Below are 13,266 nucleotides of genomic sequence, written 5' to 3'. Positions count from 1 at the left end.
GTGGTGGTTTTTGCCGTACATTCACATGAATCAGCCATGGGTGTAGATGTGTTTTACATCCTGACCCTCCCTCCCGTCTCCCTCCCCATCCCAACCCTCAGGGTCATCCCAGTGCACCAGCCCTGAGCACCCTATCTCATGCATCAAACCTGGACTGGTGACCTATGGAACATTATTCAAGAGATCGGAATACTAGACCACCTGACCTTCCTCCTATATGCAGGTCAAGAAGCAACGGTTAGAACCAGACATGGAACAACAGACTGGTTCCTAAATTTGGAAAGGACTATGGCAAGGCTGTATATTTTCATCCTGCTTATTTAACTTATATGTAGTGTAAGAACATTATGAGAAATGCTGGGCTGGATGAAGCACAAGCTGGAAACCAGATTGCCGGGAGAAATATCAGTAACCTCAGATATGCAGATGACACCACCCTTATGACAGAAAGCAAAGAGAACTAAAGAGCCTCTTGATCAAAGTGAAACAGAAGAGTGAATAAGTTGGCTTAAAACTCAACATTTGAAAAACTTAAGATCATGTCATCTTGTCCTATCACTTCATGGCAAATAGATGGGGAAACAATGGAAACAGTGACAGACTTTATTTTCTTGGGCTCCACAATCACTGCAGATGGTGACTGTAGCCTCAAAATTAAAGGACACTTACTCCTTGGAAGAAAAGCTACGACCAACCTAGACAGCAAATTAAGAAGCTGAGACATTACTTTGCCAATAAAGATCCATATAGTCAAAGCTATGGTTTTCCAGTAGTCATATCTGGATGTGAGAGTTGGACCATAAAGAAATCTGAGCACCGAAGAATTGATGTTTTTTAACTGTGAGAAGAACTTTTGAGAAGACTCTTGAGAGTCCCTTGGACTGCAAGGAGATTCAACCAGTCAATCTTCAAGGAAATCAATCCTGAATATTCATTGGAAGGACTGATGCTGAAGGTGAAGCTCCAATACTTTGGCCACCTAATGTGAGCCTAATGCACCTAACTGACTCTGATGCAAGGAATAGACCCTGATGCTGGGAAAGATTGAGGCAGGAAAAGGGGACAACAGAAGATGAGATGGTTGGATGGCATAACCAAGTCAATGGACAGGAGTTTGAGCAAGCTCCAGGAGCTGGTGATGGACAGGGAAACCTGGCGTGTTGCAGTCGATGGGGTCACAAAGGGTTGGATGTGACTGAGTGACTGAACTGAACTGATGGAATATTATATAATTAAGCAATCTTGAATTTCTGTATTGAAAAATTATTGTCCTTTGTCTTTTACTTCATACTTCTAAGAACTTAATGACTATAATTTTGGACTTACCACACCTTCAGCTATTTGGAATCAAACTGAATTTTAGATCAAGCTTCATCATTTCATTAAGATTTTATTTTACAACTAAAACCTGGAACAATGCACCCATGAGTATAATGTATTTGAAAATAATCACTATCAGTGACACTACACCCTTGAATAGGAAGGGAAATAGAACAATATTGAATTGTTTTGTTAACTTCAGTTTTCAGTCATTTTGTGATACATACCAAAAATACTCGAATAAGCTTTGGAATGTAAAAACATTGTTCTAAAGATTTTAATTGTAGTTAACCAATCTATACTTAATATGGTTTGCATTCTTGTTGAGGAATAACATTGTGATAAATAGGTTCTCTGTGTCCTGAAATCTATACAAAGGATCTGGAGACTTGGCACTGATAATTTGCATTTAATCTTTCTGTGCTCTTGCTTCGCTATCAATAAAATAGGAATAGGGACTGGGGTCTGCAGGGAGACTACTTATATGTTATATGGACTGTGTAATATGAGTAACAAGAACATGGATAAATATAGCTGAACGACAACTGTCTCCTCCACACCATTCTGTAATAGAAGTTCATTGTGAAGTTCACTCTGACGAAAAACCTTGGAAGTTTTGAAGAGAAAATGTAGACTGAGAAGTAGTGAGGAAGGAGCTGTGCAAAAAAAAAGAAAACATATACACACAAAAAAACACCACTGTTTTAGGATAATCTGATACTAGGGGTACACTGTGCAAGTTCCTCGCTGTAAAATATCTTCCCTGATAATAATTGATTTTAAAATTATTCTCATCTTTTTAGACTGCCTTAACATCCAGCAAGAAGAAATTCATTTGATTAATGGACATCTTACTTGAAAATGCCAATAATTTATTAGCCACCAGAAAGATAAATTAATAAGATAATTTTCCCTTCACTTTTTTAGCTGAAAATAGCTACTCTGTGAGAATGCAAATACTGATTCAGGGAAGGGAAAGGGTGAGAGGTCCTTTAAGAGCACAGAATCCTTCTGGAATAAGCTTTAATCATGGAGTTCTCTGTGAGGTACTCAAGTAAGATTGCATGTGGAAGCTGGAAAGCCAGGAGAAAGAGAATGCAGAGAATGCCAAGGACATATTTTGCCTAGTTTAAAGCCTAAGTTGTCTAGTTGATATTAAAGCCAAGGTAAGTAGTTCTTTTCCTTCATATACAAAGGGTCTCTTATGTTAAGAAAACAATTCAATTAGAATAAATATGTTTCTGCAAAAGTACTATTTTAACATGATGTTGCAAAGAGGAGGCATCATAAATACCAAGCATCTGTTCTTAAAGTTTCCAGTTGCCTATACATATAAAATCCCTTTGAGCTAACCAGAGGTGCTATCAAAATGCTTTACTATGTCTAATTATCAAAGGCAACAAATGACAACAAATGTTTATGTATTTATGGATCTAAGAAAATAGGCTAAAGTTTGATTTTCATAAAAGAACTAAAATCATTTTTCCCCACAAAATCACCAATACCAGCACTATGTATTAATTTTTATACAAATGGTTTCCTGAGTTTATTCATAATAATATGTACTTTAGGACAACAGATTGTTCAGTCTACCTGGGCAAATCTGGTATTGAGAAAAAAAAATATTATTACAATATCCTCTCTTTGAGAACAACAATAAAACCTCCAACTTTATTAATAAATACTATCAAGAACCATCAACTAGAAAGAAAAGCAATATAAAATAATTGTTCATGAATCCATTAGAAATCAAAGTATTTTAAAGTCTCAAAGAAAGGATTTGCTTTTATTGGTTAAGTATTTATAGAAACCCCATGAAAAATGTCCCATTCACATCTGCTTTTGTTGCTCTAGAGTTCTAGCCAAAAAGGACACGATTATGCATCCCTACTTGGGTTCCTTCTGCAGAATGAAGGTGTAATGTGAAGCTTTCCCTTATAATAAGGTTGCTCCCTACTACTGTTGTTAAGCCACCATGTTTGAATTTTCCAGAAGGAAACTCACAATTATTGGGAAAATCCACTAGCATCTATATCTTTTATACCATTTCAACTTTCACTGAGTGATGAGGAATCATGCTGTTTGTTGCTTATTTCTGACCATGTTCCTTTCATGAAAGGAGTGTATGACACAACCTTTTTGAGCAAACTCACTGAAAAATTAAGATCATCTACTTAAAAAAAAAGCTATTGCTTATGTAAAGACAAAGTTATTTTGTGATCATTTTCATTTTCCAACTTTACTTATTCTAATTCTACTACTACAAAAGCATATATAGAAATGATATCTCTGTTCTGAAAAGTTAAACACCAAAATCACATCTCTAAGTTTGTCATACCAATTCTGATAAGAAGGCATTACAGCACAAACAAGAGGAAAATAAGTCAATATAATGACACAAGTACTTCTAGTAATAAAGCAAAATGAAAGAAAAAGCTGAACTGGGGCAAAGAAATCCACAAGATATGATCTCAGTGTCTTTCTAAATAATATCTTCCACGTAATATTAAGACGTTCTTTAATGTCTTTCAACTATTGCAAAAGACATCTCAAAATATGGACACATACTTTTATATATCACACAAATGAAACAGACCTTTGTGTGTGGAATATACATCACTTACATTATAAAGAGAATTATGTATAGTTTCTTTTATTAAATACTGAAATTACAAGTCTTCTAGCCTAAACTGTACACTTCAGAGCTCAGTAATCACCCCTCTCTGAACTAAACAAAATAAAATACACAGTAAACAGTAAAACAAGCACACATAAGTAGATCACTTATATTCACTAAAGAAAAGTGTAATATCCTCAAGTTTACATTCATGAGTTCTTTCTGTCAGTAGTTGTAGCAGCAGCAGTAGTAGTAACGGTACTTAAAGTAGTAGTAATGGTATTTTCTCCAACAACACAAAAAGATTCTTTCAAATTCAATCATTTAGAGAAAACAATACATACTACGCAGTGGTTCTGAATCATAAAATTTAATAATAGGACCAATTTGGCCAGATCTTTTCATTATAAATATTATTTTAAAATGTGTTCAAATTTTATGCATATCATTAATATTACTTCCTATTTAAAAAGACAGTTTATCTTCTTGAAGTATAACTATTATGTAGTATTATCTAAAGTTTACTGAAATGCATTATAACTATATCATGTGTGCTAAGCTCACAAGTTCATTACAGTAATATTTCAACTATATAACCATAGGATTAAAGATAAATATGCTACTCTGTAATTCAAAGCACAGGGAAATAAAAAAAAAAAAAAAACAAGAGTGTAGTTCATTATAAAAGGACAGATGATAATTAAATCCAATTGATTAACTTCAAAGTCAGTTTACATAACATCAAGGTAGTGCCAACACCATATACTTTATTTTCAAAGGCTTAACTATGACCTATTTAGTAGATTATAATACCAATATAATACCTTTGGCTAAAATTTCTTCACTTGTACTACAATTCCATTCGATGTAAAATTTACAGAAGCCTTTATTTCTAGATGAGGCCATTTATGGACAATATACAGGTCTGTCGGCACACATTATCTATGATTTAATTCTTCTGTAAAAACTTTGGCATCAACCATATTAGGATTTCACATATGAGCACAAATGATTTTTGCTCTGGCCCCAAACTATGTTTACATTTTAGTAACTACAGAGAGTCAAATGAATGGAGTTTACACATAATGACAAGATTCTATGATTTCTTTTTTGCTTTCCTTAAAAAAAAATAGATGTCTAACCTTTTAGGACCTAATGTTAAAAAATACTGACATTGTTTGGTATTATACTATTATACTTGCATCTTGACTGTTGGTAATGATTCCCCAATACATTATTTTACATAATCAGAAATCTGAAAGAAACTGTAGAAGTTAGTATGTAGAGAAGTTGGTAGGACTTTGTAGACACAAATTATATACTTAAATAAATACTTGGACAACACTGAAAAGCAACATAGTATGAAAATTGTGGACCTATATATGTTTTTTTTTTTATCTCACTCCCCCTTAAACAAAGGAAGCTTAATCAGAATATTCAAGTAATGTAGTAGAAAACAATGCCTTTGATATACAATTAGACAAAAAGCCACACATTTAATCTTTTCTTCATCCAGTTTGGCTGAGGAACCCTAAAACTTTCAAAGGCCAGTTGATGTTCGCTTTTTCATGCTTCGTCGCTGAGCTAAGCTTGAAGCAGCAACAGGCTCTAGGACTGGTTGAAAAGTCTTGTGAGTCAGGGCTGAATATGTGGCGACCACTGTTCCCTAAAATAATGAGAAATATTACAAATTGAATAACAATCTCTGAAGGTAAGAAAACTTCCACATTGTATCATGAAAAATTTAACTAGAATAGAACTTTTTCCCCCAGGAAAGTAATTGAGAATCCATAATACTTACATTGATGCTCCTTTGGTTAACATCTGACTACTTATATATTTTTGTTTCAATAAATATGCTTCTTACAAATTTTTAAAACATTAAAATGTATTATTTTTTCAGTCTTTCAAAACTCATAAAATTTGTTTTTAAATATCTTTTTAAATTTATTTTTCATAGGAATTGTATATATTTAAGGCATACAACATGTTATCTTGAGATACACAGTAAAATGACTACTACAGTCAAGTTAATTTAATATATGTCCTCTTCACATAGTTACCATTTTTGTGTGTGATAAGAGTACCTGGAAACTACTCTTAGCAAATTTCCAGCATTCAGTAGTTTATTTATTACCTGTACTTAACATCAGGTTTCACACTAGACCTCTAGCCTTACTCATGCTACATAACTGTAACTTTGTATACCTTGACCAATATCTCCCCATTTCGAACTTCTCCCTGTCTACTGGTAACCACTGTTCTACTCTCTGCTTTCACATATTTGTTTTTTTTTTTAGATTCCACATATAAGAGAGATGATGTATGTTTTTTCTTTCCAGGTCTACAGTATTTCACTTAGCATAATGTCTTTGGGTTCATCTCTGTTGTGGCAAATGACAAAGATCTCCTTTTAAAAAGTTGAACAATATTCCATTATATATAACATATTCCATACATACACACCCCCACCCAAAATTTCTTTATTCTCAGATAAATTTGCACTCCCATGATCATTCTAACAATATTCAAAATGGCTAAGATATGAAAACACACCTTAGTATCCATTAACAGATAAATGGATAAACCACTAAGCTTCAAAATCTAGGCTCACTGTCTAGAAGTATGTAAACTTGCACCAATGGCTATTAATTTAGGAACCAACAGACATCTTTTTTTTTCTCATATGAAACCTGAATTTAGTCTGTACCAAGCCCCAGTGTGTCTTAAAGCAAACCAAATATAATTAAGAAAATTTTATGTATCATCAGTAAGGCTGTATGTAAAGAAGGCTGTTATTTTAAAAAGCAAGCCGAAAGAATCTATAAATATACGTTAAAAAATAAAGACTATAAAGTAATTATATGTGTCATCATTGAATGGCATGCAAGGCATAGCATTTAGAAGATGCTTAAAAGTACATTGGTTTTACCTTAACAACATGTGATGTCCTATTTCTATTTGGCTGATCATCTGGCAACTGATCTCTGTGGGTTATCCATGAGTGTTTCAATACTTGCTCTGTAGTGTACCGCTGCTGTGGGTCCATATGTAGCATATGAGAAAGCAAATCCTAAATTAAAATGGAAAAAAATATATATATATACATACATACATACAAGAAACCACATACTACATATCATTAAAGGTTTTAGTAAAATACATAATTTCCCATTTCCTCAAAACATGAAAATATTGACAGTTTTGGAATCTGTTTAATTTGACCTGTCATTAGGGGAAAAATTTCCATATAACTGCACAGTTAACTGTTAAAAGAGAATGTTGAAACATACTTTTAAAAACATAGCATATACTTATTTATCATTCTAAAATCAAGAAATATCAACTTAGTGGAAGTGGAATGTGATCAGTAAGGGAGAAGGAAAATGTAAAGCAGCAGGAGCTATACTGGACTTCACTAGACAATCAAGAGGATAAAGGAACTATTGATCTTTGCTGGCAATCTGGGCCCGAAAGTACAAGGTTATCTGTATATAGACACAAATTCATAGAAGGGAGAGTCTCATGTTGATAATATACTCAGTAACTGATGGTTTTCTGTATAAAATAATAAAGAAAGCAAAACATAAATACAAGGTGAGCAGCTTACTGTTAACATAGCAGTAGTCAGAATATCATAAGTTTTTCATCAAAGTAAATGTGAACATGCTTATTTTCTCTATGCTGTAATATAAACTTCTGTAATATAATCTCAGTAAAATAGAATTTTAAATCTATTAAAAGATATAACATTTAAAATTAAACAATCTCCATAAGCATCTATCATAGAAAGGAGAATTCAAGTCTCCTTAACAAGCATCTTCTAAAATAGAAACAAAAGCATTTGCTAAATTACTATCAATAGCAGAAGCAATGAGAAACTAAAGACTATGTAGTAATACCAGAATGTGAAGAATAGTGTAACTGATTGAAACAATGTAAAGGAGTAGAGCAACCAATCAAAAAACTATTTGAAAAAGAATGTATGAACAGAAATAAATTTAAAATAATATTAAAAAGAATACAACAGTGAATTATATAAATAAAACAGACGTAAGTGAAAATTATAAAAATGATTAAAGTTCTAAGGACTTCTGATTCTGGCCAAGATGTAAAACTAGGAACTGAATTCACCCCCAACCCCCGCCTGAAACTCAGCACCTCCAAAAAAAACCCATAAAATGTAAGAAACAATAGTTTTCAAGAGATCAGATATTAGGCAATGAAGAAAAGTAATCCCTAAAAGATGGGAAACAAATCAAGTAAGCCCTATGATTGCTCAAGCTTAGAATCATGAAAAGAGTTTTCAGGATATCAGGTAGGTAAGGAAAACTCAGGTAGAGCCTGGCAGATTCCCTGTGTTAAAGAGACAGAAGTGGGAATCAGGGGCAGAGAGAGAACCCTTGTGGGGGTCTCTTTCAAGTGTTTTCACTGCAAACCATATGTGGTTAAAAACAACAACAACAACAACCAAACAAAACAGAAGTCATGGGGAGAAGCATATGCAAGGATTAGAGGGAAAAGGGAGTCCATGTAAGGTGAGGTATAGTGCCTATTCCCGCCAGTCAGACTGGAAAACCTCAAATTCATGAAGTATTTGTTAGAGAAACTGAAAGAAACCTGCTTGAGTAGTGGTGACTACTCCTAGGTTAAACACTGCTCTAGTCCTGCCTAAAATATCTTAAAAGGAAAACCCAGAAGTAACACATTGTTTCCCCTAATTTAACTGTGGTCCAGAAAACAGTTAAAGATTAGTAATTCAAAAGCATTTAGCACTCACCAAGGTAAAATTCACTATGTTATGCTTCTTACCCAAAATTATAAGGCATATAAGAGAAAGAAAATAGAATGCTTAATGAAAAAAAAAATCAGTCAAAATTGACCCACAGCTGACATATATGTTCAGAAGTTAAGTAGAGAGACATAGAAGGTATAAAACAAATGAAACTAAAATGTGAGACCAAAAAAATGGACCAAATAAGATTAAAGGCAAATTTATTATGGCAGGTAAAAAGATTGGTAAAGACACAGCAATAGACACTATAAAAAAGTATGGAACAAAAAAGCAAAAGAGCAGAGCATCAGTGAGCTATGGGTCAACTTCAACTGAAAAAGTACACAAACACAATTGGAGTCTCAGAAAGTAAAAGGGAAGAAAAGAATGTTTGAAGAATTAATGCCAATAAAATTACCAAATTTTATGGAAACTATGAACCCACAGATCTAAGAAGCTAAATGAACCCCAAGTACAAGAAATAAAGAAAATTACATCAAGGAACATCAAACCAAATTGCTCAAAACCCAAGACAGAGAAAACTTTAAAAGCTAAGAAGAAGGCTTGTTACATATAATGAAACAAAGACAAAAATAAAAGCCCAATAGGCTGCCCTATGCATCAAGCTGCCCTGAGATATGACCCTGCCCACCAGTGGTGGGGTGCCAGTCCTAGGTTTCCCCAGGTCCTGCAGACAGCCACCCTGGCCCCTGGTACCACCCACTAGCAAGCCAGCACCAGCTCCAGGACCACTGGGGCTGAAGAGCCAGTCATGCCAGGACTGAGCTCTGCTCAACAGTGGGCCAGCAACAACCACATGACACAGGGCCTGGCAGCCAACTGGACTGGAAGCCAGCCTGGCCACCAGTATGCCCAGAGTAGGTTGTTTTTATAATAAGAGAAGAACCCACACAGCACACATATGGGTCATGTGTAGGATATATAGCTCTGGTGAATGGACTGGAGTATGCTGATTGGCACCATAGGCTATCTGCTATGTAATTCCATTTTGTGAAGATGAGCAAACATAACTGACCTACTTAACAAATACAAACAGATACAGACAACTGGGCAAAATGAGGAGACAAAGGAATATGCTCCAAACCAAAGAACAAGATAAAACTCAGAAGAACTAAACAGAGTAGAGGAGAGCAATCTATCCAACAAAGAATTCAAGGTAATGATCATAAAAATGCTCGATGAACATGGGAGAATAATGGATGAACATGACAAGAAGTCTAACAAAGAGTTACAAAATATAAAGAAGAACCAAATGGAACTGAAGAATACAATAACTGGAAAAATAAACTAGAAGGAACCAAGAATACATCACATGATACAGAGAAACAGATAAGTGAACTGAAAGACAGAATAATGGAAACCACCTAAGCTGAACAGAAAAAAAGGAATTTAAGAAATGAGGATAACTTTTTGGAACAATACCAAGAGTAATAATATATGCATCATATGGGTCCTGGAATGAGAAGAGAGAAAGGCACAGAGAATTTATTTGAAAAAATAATAGCTGAGAATGTCCCCTCCCTGGAAATGTAAATGGACACCTAGGACCAGGAAGAAACAGAGTCCAAAACAAGGTGAACCAAGAGAGACTTTCACCAAGCCTCACAATAACTAAAATGGCAAAATTATAGATGGAGAATCTTAAATGTGGCAAGAGAAAAGCAACTAGTTATATACAAGGGAATTCACATAAGACTTTCAGTTGACTTTTCAGCAGATCCTGCAAACCAGGAGTGACACAATATATTTAAAGTGATGAAAGGACAAAAAATACAACCAAGACTACTATACCCAGCAAGGCTATCTTCAGATCTGAACTGGAGAGAATGTTTTACATAGAAGCAAGGACTAAGAGAGTTTAGTACCACTAGACCAACAGCTCTCCAAGAAATGCTAAAGGGATTTCTCTAAGTAGAAAAGATAAGATCCAAACTAGAAATATAATAATCACAGAAGGTAAAATCTCACCAGTAAAGGAAAATGTAAAGATCAATCACTTATAAAACTACAAGGAAGGTTAAAAGACAAAAGTGGTAAAATACACACATAAACTAAGAAATACACACAAAACACATGCAAAATATGATGCTTAAAAACATTAAAGGTAAGAGGAGTAAAAATGCAGGGTTTTTAGATGAGTTCAAACTTAAGAGATAATCAACTGACAACAATCATATATTTTGCGAAACATAAATATATCATGGTAAGAAAGCAAAAATGTGTAACAAATGACACACACACACATACACACAGGAGAGACAGAGATAGAAAGAGAAAGGAATCCAAATATAACACTAATTATAGTCATCAAATCACAAGGGAAGACAGCAAAAGATGAAGATAAAAGGACAAAAACAACCAGAAAAAAATTGACAAGATAGCAGTAAGCACCTACTATAATTATTTAAAATGTAAATGTTGCAATCAAAAGACATAGCAAGGGGCTGAACGACTAAAAAACAAGATCCATCTATATGCTGACTCTAAGAGACTCACTTCAGATGTAAACACTGACAAAAACTTAATGTGAAGGGATAAAAAAAGTATTTTATCCAGTTGGGAACAAAAGAAAGCTGGAAATTCCAGAAAGATGGCAGAGGAGTAGGTGGATGTAGAGTACATCTTTCTCCACAGATGCATCAAGAACATACCTTCAGATGCAGAAGATCTCACACAACACCAGCTGAGAGCAGTCAGGAGTCCCTGACCACTAAAAAGGAATACACAAATCCACACAAATCTCAGCAGGATGAAGGAAGGAAGGGAAAAAGAGGAGAGTGAGCAGGACTGGACCTGTACCCAGTGGGTGAGGGAATTGAAGCAGGGGTCAGATCGCCACATCAGAGCAATTGTTTGGGACAAGCATTTGAGGCTTGTCAGCTGCCAGCTGACAAGAGGAGAAGCATTTGAGGCTGTGGGAGAGTGCAACAGCTGATCTGTGACAGTCTGAATGGAGTGAGAACCACACAGACAATCCTTGCTGCAACACTACATTCCCTGGACAGGGACCCAAGTCCCCTGGAACACATGGTAGTGGGGAACTGGGGTGTAGGGACTGGAAACCAATCCCAGGGCAAGGGCTGCTGTGATTGTGGTGAGAAGGCCTGAGGGGAAGTAAGAAGGAGATTGTAGTGGGGAATGCCTTTGGAGGAAAGCTGGGCAGCCATGGAGGCAGTGATACTGCTGAGTAATGTGCAGACAGTGGAGCCATCAATGTAGCCTCTCTCCCCTCACATGCCAGTGCTGGCAGCTGACTAACAAAGACCCCAGAGACGGTGGCCCTTTAAGTACTTGACAAGCTGACCAATAAAGATCCCAACCGGGGAGACCCTTGAGAGCCTGCTGCACTAAGCAACAGAGAAGGACCAATCAGGGAGGCCCTTGGAATGTCAGCTGCCAGAGGCTAGAAAAAGACTCTAATATTGCCGCAGCTGTAGAACCTCAGGCTGCCAGCGTTCCTGCATACTTGGTGCCAACAGGGTCCCTGTGATCCAAGTGCTGCACCACCTCCACATCTGGTCCTCATTGGGCAAGTAAGTCCTCCAGGTCAGCCTCAGGAACAAGCTCCTGTGGATGACTCACATGCAGAGGTAGAGATAAAACCACATTGAACTCCGGGGGCAGTGTGGCTAAGGAAGAGGATCAAAAACCTTCCCACCAGCTGTACAAGCTACAGATGAAATCCACACAATCAACTAGGACAATGTGAGTTCCCACAAAAGAAAACCATTAGCTCTGGCAGCTGTGGAGACTGGAGGCAATAACACACAGTGGTAGGTCCAGATTAGAGTCTGAGCTGCCCCCACAGCAGGCCTAGAGACCAGCCCATTATCAGAGGACACTCTAGGGATGAGGAGGTGAACTGTGATGCACAGTGAGGGAAATGACAGTCAGCTGTAAAAAATATTTATTATTATTTTTATACTTTGATTTGTTCTATAGTTTGTTCTGGATTTTTTTCTTTTTTCTTCTCTTTTGCTGTGGCTATTGACTTTATTTTTACTATTAATTCTATTTAAGCTTTTTAAAACTAATTACACATTTTATTTCCTTTATATACTTCTACGGCTATGTGGCTTTCTGCACTTCTGTGGACTTTATTCTTTTAAATTTTTTTGTTCTTGTTGTTTTTGTTTGCTTTTCTTACTGTTCTTGATGTAGTTATTCTTTGAGATATATATATATATATATATATATATATATATATATATATTTTATACACTTCTATTTAACACAGCTTTTCTACTGTTTTCTTTTCTTCCTTTTCATTCTTTATTTCACCACATTTGTTAATTTGTTTTGTTTGCTTTATTCCCCAGTTGGCACTCTGCTTTGGTTTTGTTTTCTGGTTTGCATTTTAGTTTTATTTTTAATTGATCAATAACATTTTTGGTTTCCTTTGCTCGGCAGGTCACTCTCTTGTACTTTCTTTTCTTTGGGTTGTTTTGGTTTGGTTTGTGTGTGTGTACATGTGTGTGTGTGTGTGTCCCTATCTTTTTGTTATTATTTGTCTTATTTTGTATTTACCATTTGT

The 13,266-nt window shown here is 35.5% G+C and overlaps 1 protein-coding gene across 8 annotated transcripts in view; it reads right to left on the bottom strand.

The window, feature by feature from the left end:
• Window positions 1-2,837: 2,837 nt before the first annotated feature.
• RPS6KA6 (ribosomal protein S6 kinase A6) overlaps window positions 2,838-13,266 on the bottom strand; it is a 249,824-nt gene continuing 239,395 nt past the window's right edge. For all 8 annotated transcript variants that reach the window (XM_043459430.1, XM_043459424.1, XM_043459425.1 and 5 more), the window contains 2 exons: window positions 6,870-7,010; window positions 2,838-5,603 (listed from right to left, as the gene is read on the bottom strand). In XM_043459430.1, coding sequence (XP_043315365.1) covers window positions 5,478-5,603; window positions 6,870-7,010 — 267 coding nt within the window. In that variant the 3' untranslated portion in view covers window positions 2,838-5,477. The remainder of the gene's footprint in view (window positions 5,604-6,869; window positions 7,011-13,266) is intronic.

The sequence above is a fragment of the Cervus canadensis genome, chromosome X (assembly GCF_019320065.1).
Source record: "Cervus canadensis isolate Bull #8, Minnesota chromosome X, ASM1932006v1, whole genome shotgun sequence".
Classification (NCBI taxonomy): domain Eukaryota; kingdom Metazoa; phylum Chordata; class Mammalia; order Artiodactyla; family Cervidae; genus Cervus; species Cervus canadensis.
Note: the sequence above shows the minus strand (reverse complement) of the source record. Positions and strands in the feature narration are given on the sequence as shown.